This window comes from Equus przewalskii, chromosome 14 (genome assembly GCF_037783145.1).
Source record: "Equus przewalskii isolate Varuska chromosome 14, EquPr2, whole genome shotgun sequence".
Lineage (NCBI taxonomy): Eukaryota > Metazoa > Chordata > Mammalia > Perissodactyla > Equidae > Equus > Equus przewalskii.
In genome coordinates, this window is record NC_091844.1 from 70,100,201 (window position 1) to 70,121,721 (window position 21,521).

The 21,521-nt window shown below is 40.2% G+C and overlaps 1 protein-coding gene across 50 annotated transcripts in view; it reads left to right on the forward strand.

Moving 5' to 3' along the window:
* Window positions 1-21,521, forward strand: part of DTNB (dystrobrevin beta) — a 239,286-nt gene that overhangs the window by 183,609 nt on the left and 34,156 nt on the right. For all 50 annotated transcript variants that reach the window (XM_070573146.1, XM_070573151.1, XM_070573157.1 and 47 more), the window contains 3 exons: window positions 11,087-11,172; window positions 12,036-12,149; window positions 16,727-16,823. In XM_070573146.1, the coding sequence (XP_070429247.1) occupies window positions 11,087-11,172; window positions 12,036-12,149; window positions 16,727-16,823 (297 nt within the window). The remainder of the gene's footprint in view (window positions 1-11,086; window positions 11,173-12,035; window positions 12,150-16,726; window positions 16,824-21,521) is intronic.

The window sequence follows — 21,521 nt, forward strand, 5'->3', positions numbered from 1 at the left end:
CCTAGCAGCTGAGGTATACCTCACAGATATTGTGGGTTCAGTTCCAGACCACTGCCGTAAGGCAAAAACTGCAATAAAGCAAGTCATGGGAAGTTTTTGGTTTCCTAGTGCACATAAAAGCTATGTTTACACTACACTGTACTCTATTAAGTGTGCGATAGCATTGTGTCTAAAAAAACAATGTATGTATTTTAATTTAAAAATACTGCTAAAAAATGCTAACCATCATCTGAGCCTTCAGCAATTTGTAATCTTTGCTGGTGGAGGGACTTGCCTCAACGTTGATGGCTGCTGACTGATTAGGTAGTGGTTGCTGAAGGTTGGGGTGGCTGTGGCAATTTCTTAAAATAAGACAATGAAATTTGCCACATTGATTGACTCTTCCTTTCGCAAACGATTTCTCTGTAGCATGCGAAGCTGTTTGATAGCGTTTTACCCACAGTAGAACTTCTTTCAAAATTGGAGTTAATCCTCTCATACTCTGCCACTGCTTTATCAACTAAGTTTATGTAAAATTCTAAATCCTGTTGTCATTTCGACAGTCTTTACAGCATCTTCACCAGGAGTAGATTCTTTCTCAAGAAACCACTTTCTTTGCTCATCTATAAGGAGCAACTCCTCATCCATTCAAGTTTTATCATGAGATTGCAACAGTTCAGTCACATCTTCAGACTCCACTTCTAATTCTAGTTCTCTTGCTGTTTCCACCACATCTGCAGTTACTTCCTCCAGTGAGGTCTTGAACCCCTCAAAGCCTTCCATGAGGGTTGGAATCAACTTCTTCTAAGCTTCTGTTAGTGTTGATATTTTGATCTCTTCCCATGAATTATGAATGGTTTTTTTTTTAAGATTTTATTTTTCCTTTTTTTCTCTCCAAAGCCCCTGAGTACATAGTTGTATATTTTTAGTTGTGGGTCCTTCCAGTTGTGGCATGTGGGATGCTGCCTCAGCATGGCTTGATGAGCAGTGCCATGTCTGCGTCCAGGATTCGAACTGGCTAAACCCTGGGCCGTCGAAGCAGAGCGCAAGAACTTAACCACTCGGCCACGGGGCCAGCCCCATGAATGTTCCTAATGGCATCTAAAATTGTGAATCCTTTCCAGAAGGTTTTCAGTTGACTTTGCCCAGATCCATCAGAGGAAACACTCTCTATGGCAGCTATAGCCTTACGAAATGTATTTCTTAAATAGTAAGACTTGAAAGTTGAAATTACTCCTTGATCCATGGACTGCAGAATGGATGTCGTGTGGCAGGCATGAAGACAACACTAATCTTGTTGTATATCTCCATCAGAGCTCTTGGATGACCAGGTGCATTGTCAATGAGCAGTAATATTTTGAAAGGAATCTTTTTTCTGAGCAGTAGGTCTCAACAACAGGCTTAGAACATTCAGTGAACCATGTTGTAAACAGATGTGCTGTCATCCAGGCTTTGTTCCATTTACAGAGCACAGGCAGAGTAGATGTAACATAATTCTTAAGGGCCCTAGGGTTTTCAGAATGGTAAATGAGCATTGACCTCAACTTAAAGTCACCAGCTGCATTAGCCCCTAACGAGAGCCAGCCTGTCCTTTGAAACCGGGCATTGTCTTCTCTCCAGCTCTGAAAGTCCTAGATGGCATCTTTTTCCATTATCAGGCTGTTTTGTCCACACTGAAAATCTGTTGTTTGGTGCAGCCGCCTTCATTACTTAGCTAGATCTGTCAGATAACTTTCTGTAGATTCTACATTAGCACTTGCTCCCTCACCTTGCACTTTTTTGTTATGGAGATGGCTTCTTTGTTAAACTTAATGAACCAACCTCTGCTGACTTCAGACTTTTTCTTCTGCAGCTTCTCACCTCTCTCAGCCTTCATAGAATAGAAGAAAATTAGAGTCTTGCTCTGGATTAGGTTTCGGTTTAAGGGAATGTTGTGGCTGGTTTGATCTTCTATCCAGACCACTAAAACTTTCTCCATATCAGCAATAAGGCTGTTTCACTTTCTTATCATTCGTGTGTTCACTGGAGTAGCACTTTTAATTTCCTTCAAGAACTTTTCCTTTGCATTCACAACTTGGCTAAGTGTTGTAAGAGGTCTAACCTTCAGCATATCTCAGCCTTCGACGTGCCCTCCTCACTAAGCTTAATCATTTCTAGCTTTCAGTTTACAGTGAGAGACGTGCACGCCGTCCTTCACTTGAACACTTAGAAGCCATTGCAGGATTATGAATTGGCCTAGTTTCAATATTGTGTCTCAGGGAATAGGGAGGCCTGAAGAAAAGGAGAGAGAGAGGAGAACAGCTGGTCAGAGGAACAGTCAGAAGACACGTTTATGGATTAAGTTCACTATCTCATATGGGCCTGGTTTGTGGTGCCCCTAAGCAATTACAATGGTAACATCAAAGATCACTGATCACAGATCACCATAACAAATATAATAATCATGAAAAAGTTTGAAATATTGTGAGAATTACCAAAATGTGTCGCAGAGTAACACGAAGTAAGCAATGTGACACGAAGCAAGCAAATGCTGTTGGAAAAATTCCTATAGACTTGCTTGGCTCAGGGTTGCCGCAGACCTTCAATTGGTAAAAAATGCAATATCTGAGAAGCACAATAAAACAAGATATGCCTGTATTCCCACAGGAAGAGTCTAACTAAACATGAACTCCTAAGCTGACACTGCAATTTTAGGACCTCAGTGACTTTAGGTATTAGAATTATTGGCTATAAAATAACTATTTTAAAAAAGGGGGGGCTGGGGCCAGCCCCGTGGCTGAATGGCTAGTTTGTGTACTCCACTTCATCAGCCAGGGGTTTCACCAGTTCGGATCCTGGGTGTGGACATGGCACCGCTTGTCAGGCCATGCTGAGGCAGCATCCCACATAGCACAACCAGAGGCACTCCCAACTAGAATACACAACTATCTACTGGGGGTCTTTGGTTGCGGGGCGGGAGAGGAGAAGGAGGAGGGGGAGGGGGAGGAAGGTTGGCCACAGGTGTTAGCTCAGGCACCAATCTTTAAAAAAAGATAAAATATGTTTAAAATTTCTTAAGACCTAAAAGAAGGAATTAAAAACACATGCAAGAAAAAACTGTCTAAAAAGACCAGAGTTGAAAACAAACCAAATAGAACTTAAACATTTTTAAAACAAAAGTTATTGAAATTAAAAACAGTGGGTTAAATGTCAGATTAGACACAACTGCATAGAGAATTAGTGAACTGAGAAATACGTGTAAGAAAATTTCCAGGGGCTGGCCCCTTGGCCAAGTGGTTAAGTTCCCGTGCTCCACTTCGGTGGCCTAGGGTTTCACCAGTTCGGATCCTGGGCGTGGACATGGCGCCACTCATCAGGCCCTGTTGAGGCAGCATCCCACATACCACAACCAGAGGCACTCACAACTACAATATACAACTATGTACCAGGGGGCTTTGAGGAGAAGAAGAAGAAAAAAAAAGATTGGCAACAGATGTTAGCACAGGTGCCAATCTAAAAAAAAAAGAAAAGAAAATTTCCCAAAACACAACACAGAAAGATAGAAAATTTGAAACAAAGTTTTCAGATGTGAAAGAGAGAGAACCAACCAATAGAATTATTTTCTTTTTTCTATTAGGGTGAGAAAATATTTGAAGAATTAATGGCTGAAAACTTTCCAAAATTGATTCACGACATGAATCCTCAGATTGAAACCGCAATCAGTCCCAAACTGAATAAGTAAAAATAATTCCACATCTAGATATATCATAGTGAAACTGCAGAATACAAAGACAAGATCCTTGAAAAGCAACCAGAGAAGATATATTACCTATAAAGAATTGATAGATTTCTCAACAAGAATAGAACAATTTTCTCAGAAACAAACAACAAAACTTTATTTAAAAATACGTAAGGGGCTGGCCCAATGTCGCAGTGGTTAAGTTTGTATGTTCTGCTTCCGTGGCCTAGGATTCGTTGGTTCAGATCCTGGGTGCGGACATGGCACCACTTGTCAAGCCATGCTGTGGCAGGCGTCCCACATATAAAGTAGAGGAAGATGGGCATGGATGTTAGCTCAAGGCTAATTTTCCTTAAAAAATAAATAAATAAACAAAACATCTGATTATATCTGGTGCTGCCAATGTTTGTAATGAAACTTTAAGAATTTTCTTTATGAAAAAAGAAAATTGAGTATCTTTAATGTACTGAAAATAACTAGCTAAACTGTCAAAAGTAAAAGGAATGGTCTGAAGCCAAACAACAGACTTTGTAAGCATTAACCAGGCAAAGAAAATGGAATGTGTGTCCAGCAGGGGGGTTTCAACATATGTAAAGGCCCTATGGTTGGAAGTTTCGGACCTGAAAGATGGCTTGTGTGGTTACAGCTCAGGTCAGGAGTGCAATTAGGCTGGACAGACAGCCCAGATCTCTCAGGACCATATTCGACAAACATAGTATTTTAATTTTAGAAATGCGTACCAATTTATCTTTATTTCCTCATAGGGAAATGGAGTTATGAAAGCTGCCAATGAAGACTCTTGCTTTTGTTTCTCCCAAAAATAATTTTTTCCAGGGCCAGCTGGGTGGTATAGTGGTTAAGTTTGCGCACTCTGCTTCAGCAGCCTGGGATTCAAGGGTTTGGATCCTGGGTGAGGACCTACACACCAGTCATCAAGCCATGCTGTAGTGGCATACCAGATACAAAATAGAGGAAGGTTGGCACAGATGTTAGCTCAGGGACTATCTCCCCCCACCCCCAAAAATAATAATTTGTTCCTTTGGGTTTGTTCAGACTTCAAAATCTTTTCCTAGAGAATCTTCCTTAAGAATTAAGTCATACATCTAACTCTAACATCACAACTCTAAAGGTTAATAAAATGGGATATGATGGGGGGAAAGAATCGGAGAAAAAGGCAGAAAAGTTCCATTTAATTAGTTAAACCTTACATGTGGCCTCAATCAGTCACAGCTGTTTGAGTTAATTAGAAATTAAAATTTATAAATAAAATCAGTTGGATTTGTTGAGATGGACAGCATTGTGGTTGAGTTTTTAAAATTAGGTATATTTAATACCGTTATATGGTCTTGTTGCCTTTACATAGTACTTCAAAAATATTGTAAGTAACAGCTCCAGAGCCCTTTGACCCTAAAAGGAGATCACAGTGCTCCTTTACTGCAAACAAGATAAGTCTGTGTACATCTGATAGTCTCTGATGCCAATTCTCTAATTCATGTGAAAACGATAACTGTTAGAATGGTTTTGAGACTAAATACTGATCCCTTTCATCTTCCGTTTATTTTCCAAAGTGTGGTTATCTTGTAAATATTGGGCCTCTCAGGAAGGATTCTTCTTGACTAGATTTCTGTTAAACAGAAGATTTCTAATCCGCTGATCTCTCGCTGATACAAGTGCTTTGCATAAAGTGGGTGTAGTGCTTGAAAGAATTTATTTATAGCCTGCCAGATAGGCTTTGTATTGACTTTTTTTTTTTTTTTTCAAAAACCTTCTTCCACAAAGAAAGACCCTGAAATCATATTAGCAGCCAGCATTACACCCTGTAGGGTGCTTCAGCGTCAGAACCATCCCATCTCCCTGGGGGGCAAACAGGGCCACTGAAACCTCTTCAGTCTGACCCTTGAATTAAGAAATTCTAGGTTGTTTAGATGAGCCAGGAGAGCTAATCTGTGTTCCTGAAGTGCCTAAATTCCTTTTTTATTTTTTAAAAAATTACAGTGTGTGGTAAATCATAGTGATAACAGCAAATTCTTATAATTTGATCACAAACATCACCAGCATTCGATATAATCAGCTGATTTTTTGTTTGTTTATGTTTAAAGTTTTTCTTTTCCTTATGAAAAAATTTAAAACTCCTGATGCAAAACTTGGAAGAAAGGTGAAATGAAGGGGAAACCGCCGAATTGTCGTCCTACCTAATACTGATACTTTTTGAGAAGGTTTTTTTCAGGTAGTCCAGTCCTGACCTTCACAGCCTCGTCATTGAGTCAGCTGCCCCAGGCACACACCATTCCAGAAATATCCTCGTGGCTTCTTAGAATTAAAGATCAACAGTGTCAGGGCTGGCCCGGTGGCGCAGCGGTTAAGTGCGCGTGTTCCACTTTGGCGGCCCAGGGTTCACCAGTTCGGATCCCAGGTGTGGACATGGCACCGAGTGGCAAGCCATGCTGTGTTAGGCGTTCCACATATGAAGTAGAGGAAGATGGGCATGGATGTTAGCTCAGAGCCAGTCTTCCTCAGCAAAAAGAGGAGGATTGGCAGACGTTAGCTCAGGGCTAATCTTCCTTGGATTAAAAGAAAAAAAAAGATCTACAGAGTCCATGTGGTGTTTTGCACACATTTAATGACTCAGAACCCCTGTAAAATTATAGTTGTCAAACGTGGCTACATATTATGATCATGTGTGAAGCATTTAAAAAATGTATAGATCCTTGGCTTTGCCTCAGACCTACTGAATCAGAATCTTCAGATTTAGGATCCATTGATTTTTATTTAAAAAGGAAAAAGAAAACTTCCAGCCTTCTGATTTACAGGTAGCTTGGGGGCCACTACCCTAAAAACATGGGTTTTTGAGAGAGAGAGGTTAATAATCCACAGCCCTCCGGTTTGTCGAGGTGAGGTTGCGGGGATGGGAGGACTGCCCCCAGGATACAGAGCAAGTCTAGGTGGTGTCAGGCTCGTCTCTTTGGAACTCATCCTGCCAAGTTCAAACAGATGAGAAGCCTCCAGTCTCCCTTTAGGAGGCTCCAGAAATGCACACTACCAGATTACAGTTTGCTGACTGTGTCAGCTTTCCTTGGTTTTATAACATTTGCCCAGTTTTACTCAAAGAGGTTTTGTTTTTTTATCCTGTACTTTTCAGATGCATCTCCATCTCATTAAAGATGATGGAGCTCTGTGAGATTAAGTAAACCTAAGAGAATGCTAAGGTAATAGAAAGTGATCCTCTTCACACCTCTCTCCGTAAATTTCCCATTTTGCAGACAAGAAAATTAAAGTATAGTAAAATAAAATAACTCAGGGTTTATGTGGCAAATAAGTAGCAAAACCTAGGATTCCTACCTGGTCTACCTACTTCCGTTCTTATTCCACTACAGTAAATTCTCGACTCCAGTAGCCAAAGCAGTGTTGTTTGTTTGTTTTTAATACACTTTTTATTATAAAACAGTTTTAGATTTACAGAAAAATTGTGAAGCTAGTACAGGGAATTTCCATATAACGCATACTCAGTTTCCCCTGTTATTAACACCTTACATTAGTATGGCATGTTTGTTGCAATTAATGAGCCAATAATTGATACATTTACTAAAGCCCATACTTTATTCAGATGTCATTAGTTTTTACCTAATGTCCTTTTTCTGTTCCAGGATTCCATCCAGGACACCACAGTACATTTAGTTGTCATGTCTCCTTAGGCTCCTCTTCACTGTGACAGTTTCTCTGACTTTCCTTATTTTTGATGACCTTGACAATTTTGAAGAGTCCTAGTCAAAAATGGTAGAATGTCCCTTAGTTGAGATTCGTCTTATGTTTTTCTCATGATTAGACTGGGGTTATGGGTTTTGAGAAAGAAGAGGTAAGTGCTGTTTTTTTCACATCGTATCAAGGGTACTTAGTCTCAACATCATTTGTCACTGTTGATGCTGACCTTGATCACCTGGCTAAAGGAGTGTTTGTCTGGTTTCTCCAACATAAAGTTAGTTTTTCCTCCCTTTCCACACTGTCTTCTTTTGAAGACGTCACTGTGGACGGGCCACACTAAAGGAATGAGAAGTTAGGCTACACTTCCTCGAGGGTGGGGTATTTACCTACATTATTTGGAATTGATTCTGTATTTCCCTGGTCAAAACCCTGCAGTGGCTTCACACCACATTCAGAATGAAATGGAAACTCTTCTCCGTGGCTGAAAGGCCCCATGTTATCTGGGCCCTAGCCTCATCTCCCAGCTTATGGGTACCGCTCTTACCATAGCTACTGCACTCCATCAACGCTGACCTGAACAAACCAAGCTGGAGCACCACAGGCCTCGGCCTCTGCCCTTCTGCCCAGCACACTTGTCCCTCAGGCCTTCACCTGGTTTGCTTCCTCACTTCACTGAGTCTCTGAAAGCCCTTTCATAACCACCTCGTGTAAAAAGTCTTCTGTCTCAGCTCACTCGGTTTCATTACCCTTTACTTCTTCATCGCATTTATCACTACTGTTTTTTGTGTGTGTGTGTGTGTGTATATATTTTTTTGGGGGGGGTTCTTATCTTTCTCTACCAGCATAATATGAACTACATGAGGGTAGGGGCTCTGTCTTATTCACTAATGCATCCCTAGTTCCTAGAACAAAACCTAGCACACAGTAGGTGCTCAGGGAATGTTTGTCGAATAAATGAATGAATGAACTGTTTAATTTTTGAAAGAAATCATCTTTAGGTCTCTTCTGGCCAAAATATTCTAGGTCTTTGTGAACTAATAATTCCCTGTCTGTCTTCTTCCCTTCAGTGTCCTGAAGGCATTTTAGGAGGGAATACTTGGCTTTCTTTTTTTTTTTTTAAGGAGAATTGTGGTATTTAAGACAGTAAATAAATAAAACCCTAAGTTTCTCTGTTAATATGCACTTAACTATGATTAAAGTTGGATTGGGTGAAATGAGCCATCATTTACACTTAGACTGGGGGCTCTCCCTGTTGTGACGTCCAGGGAGAGCAGCGAGGGTGCGGGTGCTTCAGGGAGAACTGCTGCCTCAGGATTTGAATTTTCCTCCACCCTCCCTTCCTTGCATTTGAGTAACAATGCTTCTCGGTGCCAAAGAATCTTGCCTCATTAGAAATTGCTGTTAATACTCTTGATTCCTGTATTAACCTCCTGTTTGAAAGATGCCTCAGCATTTCAGTCAGACACTCAGAACTGAAAAGATTGTTTAGAAATTCCTAGTGAAATGCTATAGGATTTTTGTTTGCTATCATATGAAGCAGATTCCTTTCAGGGCTCATTTTCTCAGCGATAATTTTCCCTGGTCCCACTGAAATAAGGAGCCATTAGTTTTAACTCCAGTTTTCAGGAATTGGAAATGTATTATTCATAGCAGGTTCAGTCTCAGGCAAGCCATTTCTCTGAGGCTCAACTCAAACTCTCACAAGACTCTGAATCGAATATAGAAAATTTGCTTAATTAGCTGCTGGTCCGCTCTTCTCTGGAAGAAGAAAACTCGCCCTTTTTTTCCTTTTAAGAAAGAAAAATATTTGGTAATTTGGTAAAAAGCCTCCCACCCAGATTTTCTATGCAGTTTTGCCCCTGTTTGTTTAGGAAATGCCATATGAAAAGAATTGCTTGTTGCATCTTCAACCTCTAGACAGGAAACAAGATTTGTCCTTCATCATAGGTCATGTTTTAGGCTGAACCAAGAATGTGCAGAATGAAGCACAGCCACGGCAGAGCTTTCATTGAGAGCTTCCGTTCTGGTTAGTCAAAAAAAGGGAAACGTCACCTATTCATCCATTTTCCTAGTTGGTGTTGATTGGCTTCCATATTCTTAAAGGAGGTAACAAGGGTCAGAAACATCAGTGGATATGCAAATCAAAACCACAAGTGATTTCGCCAGAGAAGGTGTACAAATAGCCAATAAGCATGTGAAACATATTAGCCATTGGGGATATGCAAGTTGAATCCATAGTGAGATACCACTTCACACCCACTAGGATGACTATGATCAAAAAGTTGGACAATAACAAGTGTTGACAAGGATATGGAAAAAATGGAATCCTCATTCATTGCTGGTAGGAATGTAAAATAGTGCAGCCACTTAGGAAAACAGGAAGGCAGTTACTGTATGACCCAGCAATTTGACCTCTAGGTATATACCCATGAGAAATGAAAACATCTCTGCAAAAAAACTTGTCCACAAATATTCATAGCAGCATTATTCAAAATAGCCAAAAAATGGGTACAACCCAAATGTCCATCAACTGTTGAGTGGATAAACAAAATGTTGTGTATCCATATAATGGAATATTATTCAGCTATAAAAAGTAACGAAGTATTGATACAAGCTACAACATGGATGAACCCTGAAAACATTTTGCTAAGTGGAAGACTCCAGACGTAAAAGACCACATATTGTATGATTCTATTTATATGAAATATCCAGAGTAGGCAAATCCATAGAGACAGAAAGTAGATTAGCAGTTGTAGCAGTTTTCAGAGTCAGGGAGGGGCATGGGAAGTGACTGCTAATGAGTGTGGGTTTTCTTTTTGGGGTGATGAAATTGCTCTGGATTTGGATACTGGTGATGGTCTCACAACCTCTTAAATGTAGTAGAAATCACTGAACTGTACATTTTAAAAGCCTGGATTTTATGGTATACATTATATCTCAATTTTTTTTAAAACCCACAATTAACTACTTCGTGCTCACTAGAATGATTAAAACCAAAAAGAAAATGACAAGTGTTGATGAAGATGTGGAGAAATTGGAACCTTCATTCGTTGTTGGTGGGATTGTAAAATGGTACAGCCACTTTGGAAAATGGTTTGACACTTCCTCCAGATGTCAAATTGAGAGTTACCATGTAACTCAGGAATTCCATTCCTAGGTACTTACCCAAAAGAAGTGAAAACACATATCAACACAAAGCCTTGTAAGTGAAAGTTCATAGCAGCATCATTTGTAATAGCCAAAAGCTGCAAACAATGGAATACTATTCAGCAATGAAAAGGAAGGAACTCCTGATTCATGGAGCAACATGGATGAGCCTCGGAAACATCACACAAAGACTACATGTTGCATGATTCCATTTTTATGAAGTTTCTAGAAAAGACAAACTATAGACAGAAAGTAGATCAGTGGTTGCCTGTACTGTGGTTGGGGATGGGAGTGGCCGTTGACTATAAACTGGCATAAGGGAATTTTTTGTGGTGATGGAAAATGTTCTAAAACTGGACTGTGGTGATTGGTTGCACAACTGTTTAAATTTACTAAGATTCATTGAATTGTATGCTTAAAGTGGGTGGATTTTATGGTATGTAAATTATACCTCAAAAATCTGTTTTAAAAAAGTAAACAGTCAGTCTAGGACTCTGGATGTATTTTAATCAGGAAAAAAAACTTTCTTTCTCCTCACTGTAGACCCGACCTCCCACTGACTTGAGCTTTAACTTTGATGCCAACAAACAACAAAGACAGCTTATTGCAGAACTGGAAAACAAAAACAGGTAAGAATACAGAGATCGAGCCAGTTTCTAAAGTCCAAGATTATCACGTGAGTATCTGATTCTCATGTTCCTTGCAGACTAGCGGGCTTTTGACCACAAAGGAAGATCCCACCTCAGTGAATATAGGCCAGACCAAATCCAGTAAATGCCCCGGACACTAATTTATATATCTCTGCATGCTGTTCCTTTTGGTAGTGCAAAACCCTGCTCATGTGCTCTCAGGTAGATTCTTTCTCCCACCCACCAGTTCCCCTCTCAAGATTCCTTTCTCCACTCTACTCCCAGGAGCCTTTTGCTCTATCTAGTCACCTTGTTCTGTCCCATTATGCTGCATGTGACTGTTCAGTCTCTCACTAAAAAGCCATTTAAAGGCATGGAGACCAGACAACACACCATCATACACTGAAAGCTAGAAACCAGGACAAAGAGATTGGACATAATGTAACAGACATAGGTAGAAGAAATGGCAGCCATCGTCACTCGGGGCGGGGGGGTCAAGGGGAAGAAGGGAGACAGAGGAAGACTTGGGGGCAGTTAGCGTAGGACCTGCATTAGGAGGTTGCATGGAGTTCTCTTTTCCTTTCCCCAGAGAGGAACAGAGTATTCTAGTTGTTGTTTTAATTTTGTGGAGATTTTCCAAGTTCTTGAGTATTTTTATGACTTTTCTACCACAAAGGATTGTTTCATTGAGGAAATGTCAAGTGCAGCCGTATTAAGAAGGAGTCCATTTCATATCCTGGTCATTTGGAACAATCAGAACAGGATTGATAGAGACGGCACTACTAGAGTGCAAACTTAACAGGAAAAACACAGCGAGCTCTGAAGCACTGTGTGGCCATCTTCCTTTCACCCATCCTCTCTAGAGAGATCCTGCAGGAGATTCAGCGTCTCCGTCTGGAGCATGAGCAGGCTTCCCAGCCCACCCCTGAGAAGGCCCAGCAGAACCCCACGTTGCTGGCAGAGCTGCGGCTGCTGAGGTGAGTAGGGAGACTGCACCACTGTCCCCACATTGTAATCTGCTGCAGTAGACATTTATGTCTCAGGAAACCAAACTAGTGGGATAGAATCTGTTTATCGGTATAACTAGTCATGTGAGAACCAACAGCTAAAGCCTTCCAGTCGTTCCATTGCTGCTTCAGATGTTTGGGTTCCTTTATTAATCAGTCTGAGAAGTGCTGCCTTCATTACAGAACTAGGTAAACACCAGTCTCCAGCTCCATGACAAGCGGAGTAGTGTTTATACTTTTGTGATTGCTTTAAGAAGACCATTGTGCTACACGCAGTCTTCTTATCTTGCTAATTAGTCTGACTTGAGAGGCTCTTGGGAGGAATAATCTTCTCTCTGACCTATGAGTATACTCTCCTGGTGCTTCATAGTCAGAGCAGGACTCTGTTGAAGAAAAAGGGTGCTTCTTGTGCGTGTCCTCCTCGACATGAAAGCACGTGGGAATCCCTTGCACCAGGTGTGGTGCCTTCCCACTTCAACATAAATCTAAACTGTCTGAAGGATCGAGAGACCAAGGACATGGGATCAGAGTGAGGGTAGAGAGCAGCCTCAGTTCCCACGCTGATGCTGTTTTGGAGGCAAGGAGAACTCTTCCAGAAGGGTGTAACACGAGAGTGATGTGATCAAAGTTATTAGACTCTTTTTTCCTATAAATCTTAGAAAGAGTCAGTGACTTGATTCTCCCCAGACCTCCAGATTTCCAAATAGTGAGTTCTTTCTGTTTAGGTTGTAACATCTGACATTCCACAGTTGATTTTTAACATGCTGTCATCTGGGATTCTGCATAGCTGAATATCCTTTTTTAGTTCTTCTTTTGGCTTAGATCATTTAACTTCTCAACTATGATTTCTTTTCCTAGAGAATGGAGATAATTGTTTTTCTGTAATGGTGATCCTGTGTAGATTTATAATATCAATAAATAAGTCATAAAGAATTTAAACTGTGCAGAAGAAAATTGTTAGAGATATAGAGATTCCCATTCTCCTAAAAATTCATTTTAGTTTCTAAATTTAGTTGGGCTGAGATTTGGGTTGCTGTGCAGCCCACTGTTGCATATTTGGGACATTAGCACAGTTGGTGTTACACTAGGAAGGAGGGGAAGACAAATGGTGCTGTCTCAGACGAGTATAACTCTGAGCTATCAGCATAAGATACAACTGTTTTCTTTCTCCACCACAGCTCAGGCACAAGTGACTATTTTGTATCTGGAAGAGCAAAAAACTGTCACACTTGAGTGTAACTGTTGCTGGAACTGGGAATGCTAAGTGCTTAGTTAAGCTGGAGGGATCTGAAAAATATCATAGAGTTAGTAGGCAAAGGGCTGGATCTGGGGATGTCACATAAGGCAGTAAAAGCAGGAATTTAAGTCTGAGGAAGGTCTAAATCCTGAGAAATCAGAAAATATTTAATCTCAAAAGCAGCTGCTACATCACTGAAAAAATAAGGACTATTTAATAAGTGTGCTGGATCAAATGGTTATGCATATGGGCAAAAATAGTGCCTCTCTACCTCGCATGATATATAAAAAACACTACCAGATGGATTAAACATAGAGACAAACTTTAAAACTTCTGGAAGGAAATGTAGGAGAATTTCCTTAGGATTTTGGAATAGAAAATAATTCTCTCAGAATTACTAACTGTAAAAGAAGTTGGTAAATTCGTCTATATTAATATTAAGAACTTTTGTTTATCAAAAAACACATAAAGGGCAACATTTATTTGTAGGTATCTGACACCCTTCTGGTTTTGATCAATATATGTGAATCCAGGAACTGTCAATACTCAGCTAGAATAATAAAACAAGATAGAGAATTTCATCCTTAGGATTAGTGATTATGAATCCTGACCAGTGGGGTTGTCTTTTCCCCCTTTATTATTAATTTTAATGGTATATTTGTTACGATAATATATATGACAAATGTGTTAGATATGAAGCATAATGATAAAATGAGCACCCATGAACCCACATTCTACTTGAGGACTCACGTGTTGCTAGAACCATCTGGAGAAGTGCCCCCTTGTCCCATCTCCTTGTCTCCACCTTCCCCACAGAGCTGACCTCATCCAGAATTTGGTTTGTCATTCCTTTGCTTTTTAAACAGTATTACTTAATATATGCGTATTCCCACATAATAAAGTGTTTAGTTTTGCTTTTGTTTTTTGCGCTTTATAGAAATGTTATTATATTCTGTCTCCTGGAACTTTTCCCCCCTCAATATTACTCCTTAAGATCCTTCCTTGTTGTTGCATATAGCTAGCTGTAGTTCATGCATCTCCACCATTACAATTATTTGGTCGTGCACAGCACAGAGAAAGAGTACTGCATCCAGTCTTGGGAGTTCAGGGAAGAAAATATATGTATGAATATATGAAGAAAATATATATGTAGGCTAGAAGCAGTTAGACCCATGGAGGTGGTGTAAGTTGAGCTAGACCATGACGAGTAGGTCTGATTTGGATGGAGTGTGGGACAACGTTTCAGATTAGAAGTGGAACTAGGGTTCAGCATGATCCCTTAAATAAGTAGAACACATTTGAGAGATGGGAAGGAGTCTTAGAGCTAAGGATTTGTTTTCAGTCACCCATTGAGTCAATCTTTAGCGTACCAGTGATAAAGGAGATAACATTAGTTAGATAATTGAGTCTAGATTCTGGAGAGCCTTAAGTGATAGGTCATTGGAAATCCTTGGAGGGTTTCAGATGATGATTTTATTACGTTCACTAGATATAAATTGAGTACATACTGGATGTGTGATATTCTCTTTATCATTCAGTACTTGCGAAGATGAGTAAGATTCATCCCCTGAACTGAAGGATTTTGCATCGTGGTAGGAATGACAGCAGTGTAAGGTAAAATAAATTAAGTGCCCCAAGAAGCACCAGTTGCTATAGTGATTAATTAAGCAGGACCTGATGCCTGCTGAAGTAATCAGGAGCAGCTTCCTAGAAAGAATGACATTTGGAATGGACATTAGAGTGAATAACATTTGGAAGAGAGGGGAGAATAACTATGAATCATAAAATGATGGGGTCTGTTTAGGGAAAAGTAAACCATTGGCTGGAGGTCCAGACATGAAAGGGAATAAGAGGTGAGGTACTAAGGACAGGAATGTAGGTGGGATCTGGAGCAGCGCTGTCCGATAGAAATATAATGTGAGCCCCGTATGTAATTAAAAGTTTTCTAACAACCACATTGAAAAACCAAAAGGAAATAGGTGTCATTGATTTTAATGCTGTCTTTTACTTAACCTGATGTATCCAAAATATTATCGTTTCAACATTAAAAAATTATTAATGAGATATTTAACTTTCATTCTTTCACACTAGGTTTTTGATATCCAGTGTGTATGTTACACTTACACCACATCTCAATTCAGACTAGCTTCGTTTCAAGTGCTCAGTAGTCACGTGTGGCCAGTGGCTGCCATACTGGACAGCAGAGGTCTAGACCATGCAGGGCAAGAGTCAGTGATTCTAGAAATTCTGTTGTTGACGTTATTACATAGGATGACAAAATGAACACTTTACAATGATCCTTTGAGCATCACTGTAAAGTTCACAGAACACTTCCGTATCCATTATCTTATTTGATCCTCAAAATATTGCTGTTGTTATTTGCTATCAGTCCCATTTTAAAGAAAAGAAAATTGAGGCTCAGGTTAAGTGACTTGTCCGAGGTTGCATAGTGAGTAAATGGTGGGCCTCAAGTTTCTTGATTTATATTCCAGTGCTTTTTCCTCACCATAACAGATGAAATCAGTATTAATCAAGCTAGGAGACAATTGCATGTGTGAGGTAAGGAGCACTTGGATAAAGGGAGAGATGTGGGAATAGAAAGACACAACTTTCCAAGAGAGAATCATCTGAATTGGGTGACTGATTGAATATAGGATATAAACAGGGAAGTATCAGAAAGGGCTAAGTTTTTCAGCTATGACATATGGAGGAAAAAGTGGCAGAGATAGAGAAATTGGAAAAGAGAATCCTTTGGGGAGGAAAGTCTTAAGTTTGGTTTTGGACATACTGAGCTAGAGTTGATGTGAAATCCGTCCTCGGGGAAAAGTGAATTCTCTCAGACACAGAGTCATCGTGACGTCTGTCACACTTCTTGAACCTCATGTCTGGTGCTAGAAGCACTGGCTACTGAACCCTATTTTCCCTGAGCAGTTTTTGTGTATTTTCTCCACTATTAACTTAAATTTGGACTGGTTTTATGTATTTTTCTAAGTGAAGTATTGAACTTCCTGAAGAAGAATTTTTAAAATCACTTTAATGGTATTAATAATACTTTTTCTCTCTGTGGCCATGTATACTTTCCAAAGCATTTTTGCATGCTATTCTCAGAACATAAAGAAAGTTGGGCAAAAGAGATATTAGGACCACTTTATACATAGGGTATTGGAGCTTAAATGACTTGCTCAGCATCTCTTACACTGGTAATTAGCAGAATGAGACCTAAGACCCATTTCACCTGGCTTTAGACCCTTCTTTGAGGGTCCCTTTATCTTCAAAGTTTCATTTTTGATGGGCTTTTCCTGTCGGATAGGCAAAGGAAAGATGAACTGGAGCAGAGAATGTCGGCACTGCAGGAGAGCAGGCGGGAGCTGATGGTCCAGCTGGAAGGGCTGATGAAGCTGCTGAAGGTAAGAGCCCTGGCCAACTCTCGGGTCTCCTCCTCCCACCACCCAGCTGTTCTCGTTTGTATTCCACCACCAGTTCAGCTTCTGCCTCCCCTGTGATGTTGGAACAGGATATGACTAAAGGCTTAAATAGTGCTACCTAGACCGGGTTTTCAGGTAAACCTCCATAAAGTTAGCCTAATTTGGTACAAAAGCCATCTAAATTAGTGTAAAGCCTGATTATAAAAAAACTAATAACTAGAACTAGAGTAATGTCCTTGAATAGTCGCTTTTATGAATAAATAAAAATGTTTAGAAATAGGATATTAGCTATGTATATATGAATATTTCTCAACTATTTAAAGTTTCTTTTAAGGCAAGTTTTCAGATATTCTCCCTAAATATTTAACAAATATTAAGTGTCTTATTTTAATAAGTATTACAGAGGCAAACCAACCTAATCAATAACTCTATTAGGAGGAATAAAATAGCATTATTAGCTCTAGGTTTTGTATATTAGGGCTTGAATAAATCAGGAATAATTCAGGTCTCACTATCTATTTTTGTTGAAAAATATATTACAGCCCCTACACTCCAGAGCAGAGAAAGGCATGCTTGGTGTTTAAATGTCCTCACCTGGACAATTTTACTGGCATTGCACACTATTTAGCCAGCTGTGGAGCAGCAATAGCAGAGCACCTTTGTCTGTGCTGTTAATTCCTGGGACATTTTTGTCGATGATGCGAAACCACCGTACTTTGTAGTATGACACAGAGTTCTCAGCCAGAGTGGAAATAAGAGCCAGGCTGAGGGGCTGGATTTAATCCTGTGGTAAAGGGGAGACATTGAAGGTTTTGAAAACAATAGTTTAGGGAAATAGGCAGAATAGGTTAAAAAGAGGAGAAACTAAAAGACTTTAGGAGACTCATGAAATCATCCAGGCCCAAAGGGACAAGGATCTCGGCTAGGAGTGGAGTCCAAGAAAATAGCAACGTTGAGACTTTTCTTCAACTTCTGCATTCTAAACCGGTCCCTTAATAACAAAGCTAGTGGGATTAGCAACTTGGGTAAATGTGGTGTTTGTGTTTTAAACTGACTTTTGACTTGCTCAAGACAATCACTTCTTTAACCTTGAGCTGAGTTTTTCCAGCTTGGCCCTGGATATTTGGGTTTTTTGCATGGATATGTTTCTGCATTAACCCTGTTAACAGGATTTCTTGTGAGAAATATCTTATGTCTAAATGGATCTTGTTTAAAGAAAACCTTATGCATAAAACCTGGCCCAGATCCCTCTAATAGTTTTCAGGTATCCTGCTAAGCAACCCATTCACCCACTCAAGACAGCAGAGATGTCCTTAAACACATTTGGCCTGTGTAACATCTGGAGCCACGTGGGGCTTTAAAAGTCCTGCCATGGTGGGGTTAGTTTACCTGTAGGACAGGAGATAGTAGAGGATCCACCCACCGCTTGCCTGTGTCAAACCTCCCTTTAAGAAAGATGCTCTCAAAACATTACTCAAACGTAGATGGGAAGGTACCCCAGGGTGATTTTTGAAAAAGGCAAAAGGTTTATGCAAACTCAAGGGAAGTCAGAGTGCATTTCCCCTAAGTACCACGGTGGGCTTTCCCGTCAGCTAGCTTGCCCTCCGTGTTCCTTCGAGTTCCTGCCTCAGAGCCCCACGTGAATTACCAGGGCCTTGTCGTTTACCTCTGACGCTTGTATTCAACAGCTAAGCAGAATGAGCTGATGGCTGGAACTCTAATCCCAAACCTGGAGTTTCTATGTATTTCCAGCTGTTGTCTTACAGTTACAATTTTAGTAAATAAGCAGAACCCTGCCTCCCCATTTTGCAGGATCCCCTGCCAGGTTCTTAAATCCTTGTCATTCACCCACCTGACACCCTGAGGCCCTTCAGACTGGAAGAATTTGTGAACACAAACCAGGAATGTTGTCTTTTTATCCAGTGATTCGAATTCACAGTTGAAATCTCATGCTTTTAGTATCCACCTTAGAGGATTCAGCATAATCTTAATTTGTGTATTATATGCACTCCTGAAAGATCATACATAGGAATTATTGACTTCTATTAAAATTTCAAAGATGTTTTCCTACTATTAAAAAAATATCTTCACCAACCCATAATAAAAGTGCCCATAAGAATCCTAATTTTAATTTCAAAGGAGTGTCCCCTGCTTTCCTTGATGTTCGGTCTGCTAACGTTTAATTCTCTCATAAAACAGCTGTAAGCAGTTAGTCAAGTGGATAATCAAGCCACATGGTCTGGGATACTCACAAATTAAAATACACCACACAGTAAATTTCCGTTTTCATGGGGAGTTCTTTCATTTTGCTTCAGTGAAATATCATATACTTTGTGTATTTATCTGAAAATGGTAATTTAAAGAAGCATATATAGGAAGTGTCACCATTGTTTATTAATTCATTCAACAAAAATCTTAAATCCTTTTTTTTAGACACAAAGCAGGGTAAAAATCATGTCCTTATTTAACAAAGAAGTATTGAGTTCCTGAGTGTCATGTTTAAGTATTTGGTGTATAATGGTGAATAAGATTCAGTCTCTGTCACCAAGGAGTATCAGGGACCTTCTAATTGTTGGGTTTTTGTTTGTTTGGTTGGTTTTGGGTTTTTTTAATGAGGAAGAGTCACCCTGAGCTAACATCTGTTGCCAATCTTCATCTTTTTTTTTTCTGCTTGAGGAAGATTAGCCCTGAGCTAACATCAGTGCCAGTCTTCCTCTATTTTGTATGTGGGATGCCTCCACAGCGTGGCTGATAAATGGAGTAGGTCTGCGCCTGGGATCCAAACCTGCAAACCTGGGCTGCTGAAGCGGAGCACGCACAACCATAACCACTCGGCCACGGGGCCAGCCCAAATTTTGGGGGTTTTTTTAATGATGTAATTGACTGATACTCAGGCATCCGTGTTTTAGCATGCATCTTTTTCTTACATTTTTTTTCCTGATTAATGAACATGTGGATAACCTCTGCCTCAAACTTTTTTAATCTGAAAATGGTTATGTGTTGGTGTTTCAGTTTCTAAATCATGTTCCCAATATTTTTCTGCCTCATTTTCCATTTTTCCAATATCGTTTTTGAAACACATTTGCCAGATGAATTCTGCAGTTTTGAATTTCAGCCTTATTTGCAAATGAGCTTTTGAATGTAAATTTTTATGGCGATGACTACAGTGGCTGTGGCCTTGCTTTGGCCACCTAGCCAGACATCCCCCATGTGGAAGAGTCTGCCATGTTTTCAGTTAACATAAGCAGTTCTAAATTTGCACTTTATGAGTAAGGTATTATTACCGCCTTTAAATCAAGCTGGCTTCTATGCTTTGTCGTCAGTTGATGTGTACTGATCCCAGCTGACTAATCAATAACAGAAAGATTCTAAAGATCTTATATCTGACCCATTTACTGTGTTGACAGAGCCTTTAAGGCTTGATCTGAATAACTTTCGTGAGTTTAAATTATACAGCACCATCCTGAGTAACACTTAGCCAGAGTCCACACTCTCCCATTCCCTGCGTATCGGAGGTCTCCAAGTCCTGAAAACGCTGCCCTGTCCACCTTCCCCACCTACCCTGACACGTGTGTCTACCGCACTTTATCATGATTTCATGTCTTTGGACAAACTATAGCAGAGTCACCAAATGTGCAAACGTGAAACATCGTTTTCTGAGATTTCCCTATTCTGTTGAACCAATACCAAACCTGAAGAGAACAGTGAAGTAGGAAGGTGTCTTAGAAACAGTTCTAAGAAATTACATCCTGGTCTTTTGACCTCAGATGCAATTTCAGCCTGTCGGGATTGCCCCATCCCTCCCCTACCATTTCAATTTCCATTTCAACACTTAGGGCTAGCGATAAAAACACATTTTTAAATTGTTTAATAACTCTTCCATGGCTGTTTGCCTGCTTAGTGAATGGAGGAAAAGTGTTAGGCCCCACAGGGAAGCCTGGCTAGGAAGGGTGATCGCTTCCCACCTGCAAAACTCTAACCCTTCCACCCGGAGCTATGCATGCAGATACAAAAGTGAAAAGGCACTGACTTCTTCAGGGTAACTCAGCTGATGCTCAGGGCCCTCTTTGCCTGGGCTCCTGTGCATTTAGGTTTGGTCAGGCATCTAGCAGCTGGCTTTGATTATGAAGAATATCTTCCTACACTGAGATGGAGTCTCCTCAAGAGATTTCTTGGTGCCCATGTACTTTCTAGTCCATGTCTCTTCCTTGCAGGAATAAAATTACTTTCTCCAAATTTTTACTTCCCTTCTCCCTTTTGTAATTTCCTAGCTTTTCTGAAATCATTCTCACCGTTGCACCCAGATCTGCAGACTGAGAAGTACTCATCCATTCCTAAGACTTCCTACACACATGTTCAGTAAAGACTGCCTGTGCGGATGGGTCCAATTTAAATAGAACCTTTGCAACAGCTTTTAGATTTGCCTACTTGGGGCAAAAAGCGGAGGCTCCATGACCACGGTTATTCATAAGGCACAGAAAGAGGAAGTGAAGAGACTCATTAAAACAGAGTAGCTGCGGAGCAAAGGGCCAAAGAGAGAGAAACTCGGAAGTGTTTATCTCATCTTCATCGTGCTGCTTTCTGCAGTGCCTGGTGGTGCGTTCTGATAGCTGACTGCACACCATCACTGTAAGGCTCTGAAAGACAGAGACCATATCTTGTCTTCGTGTTTCTAGTGCT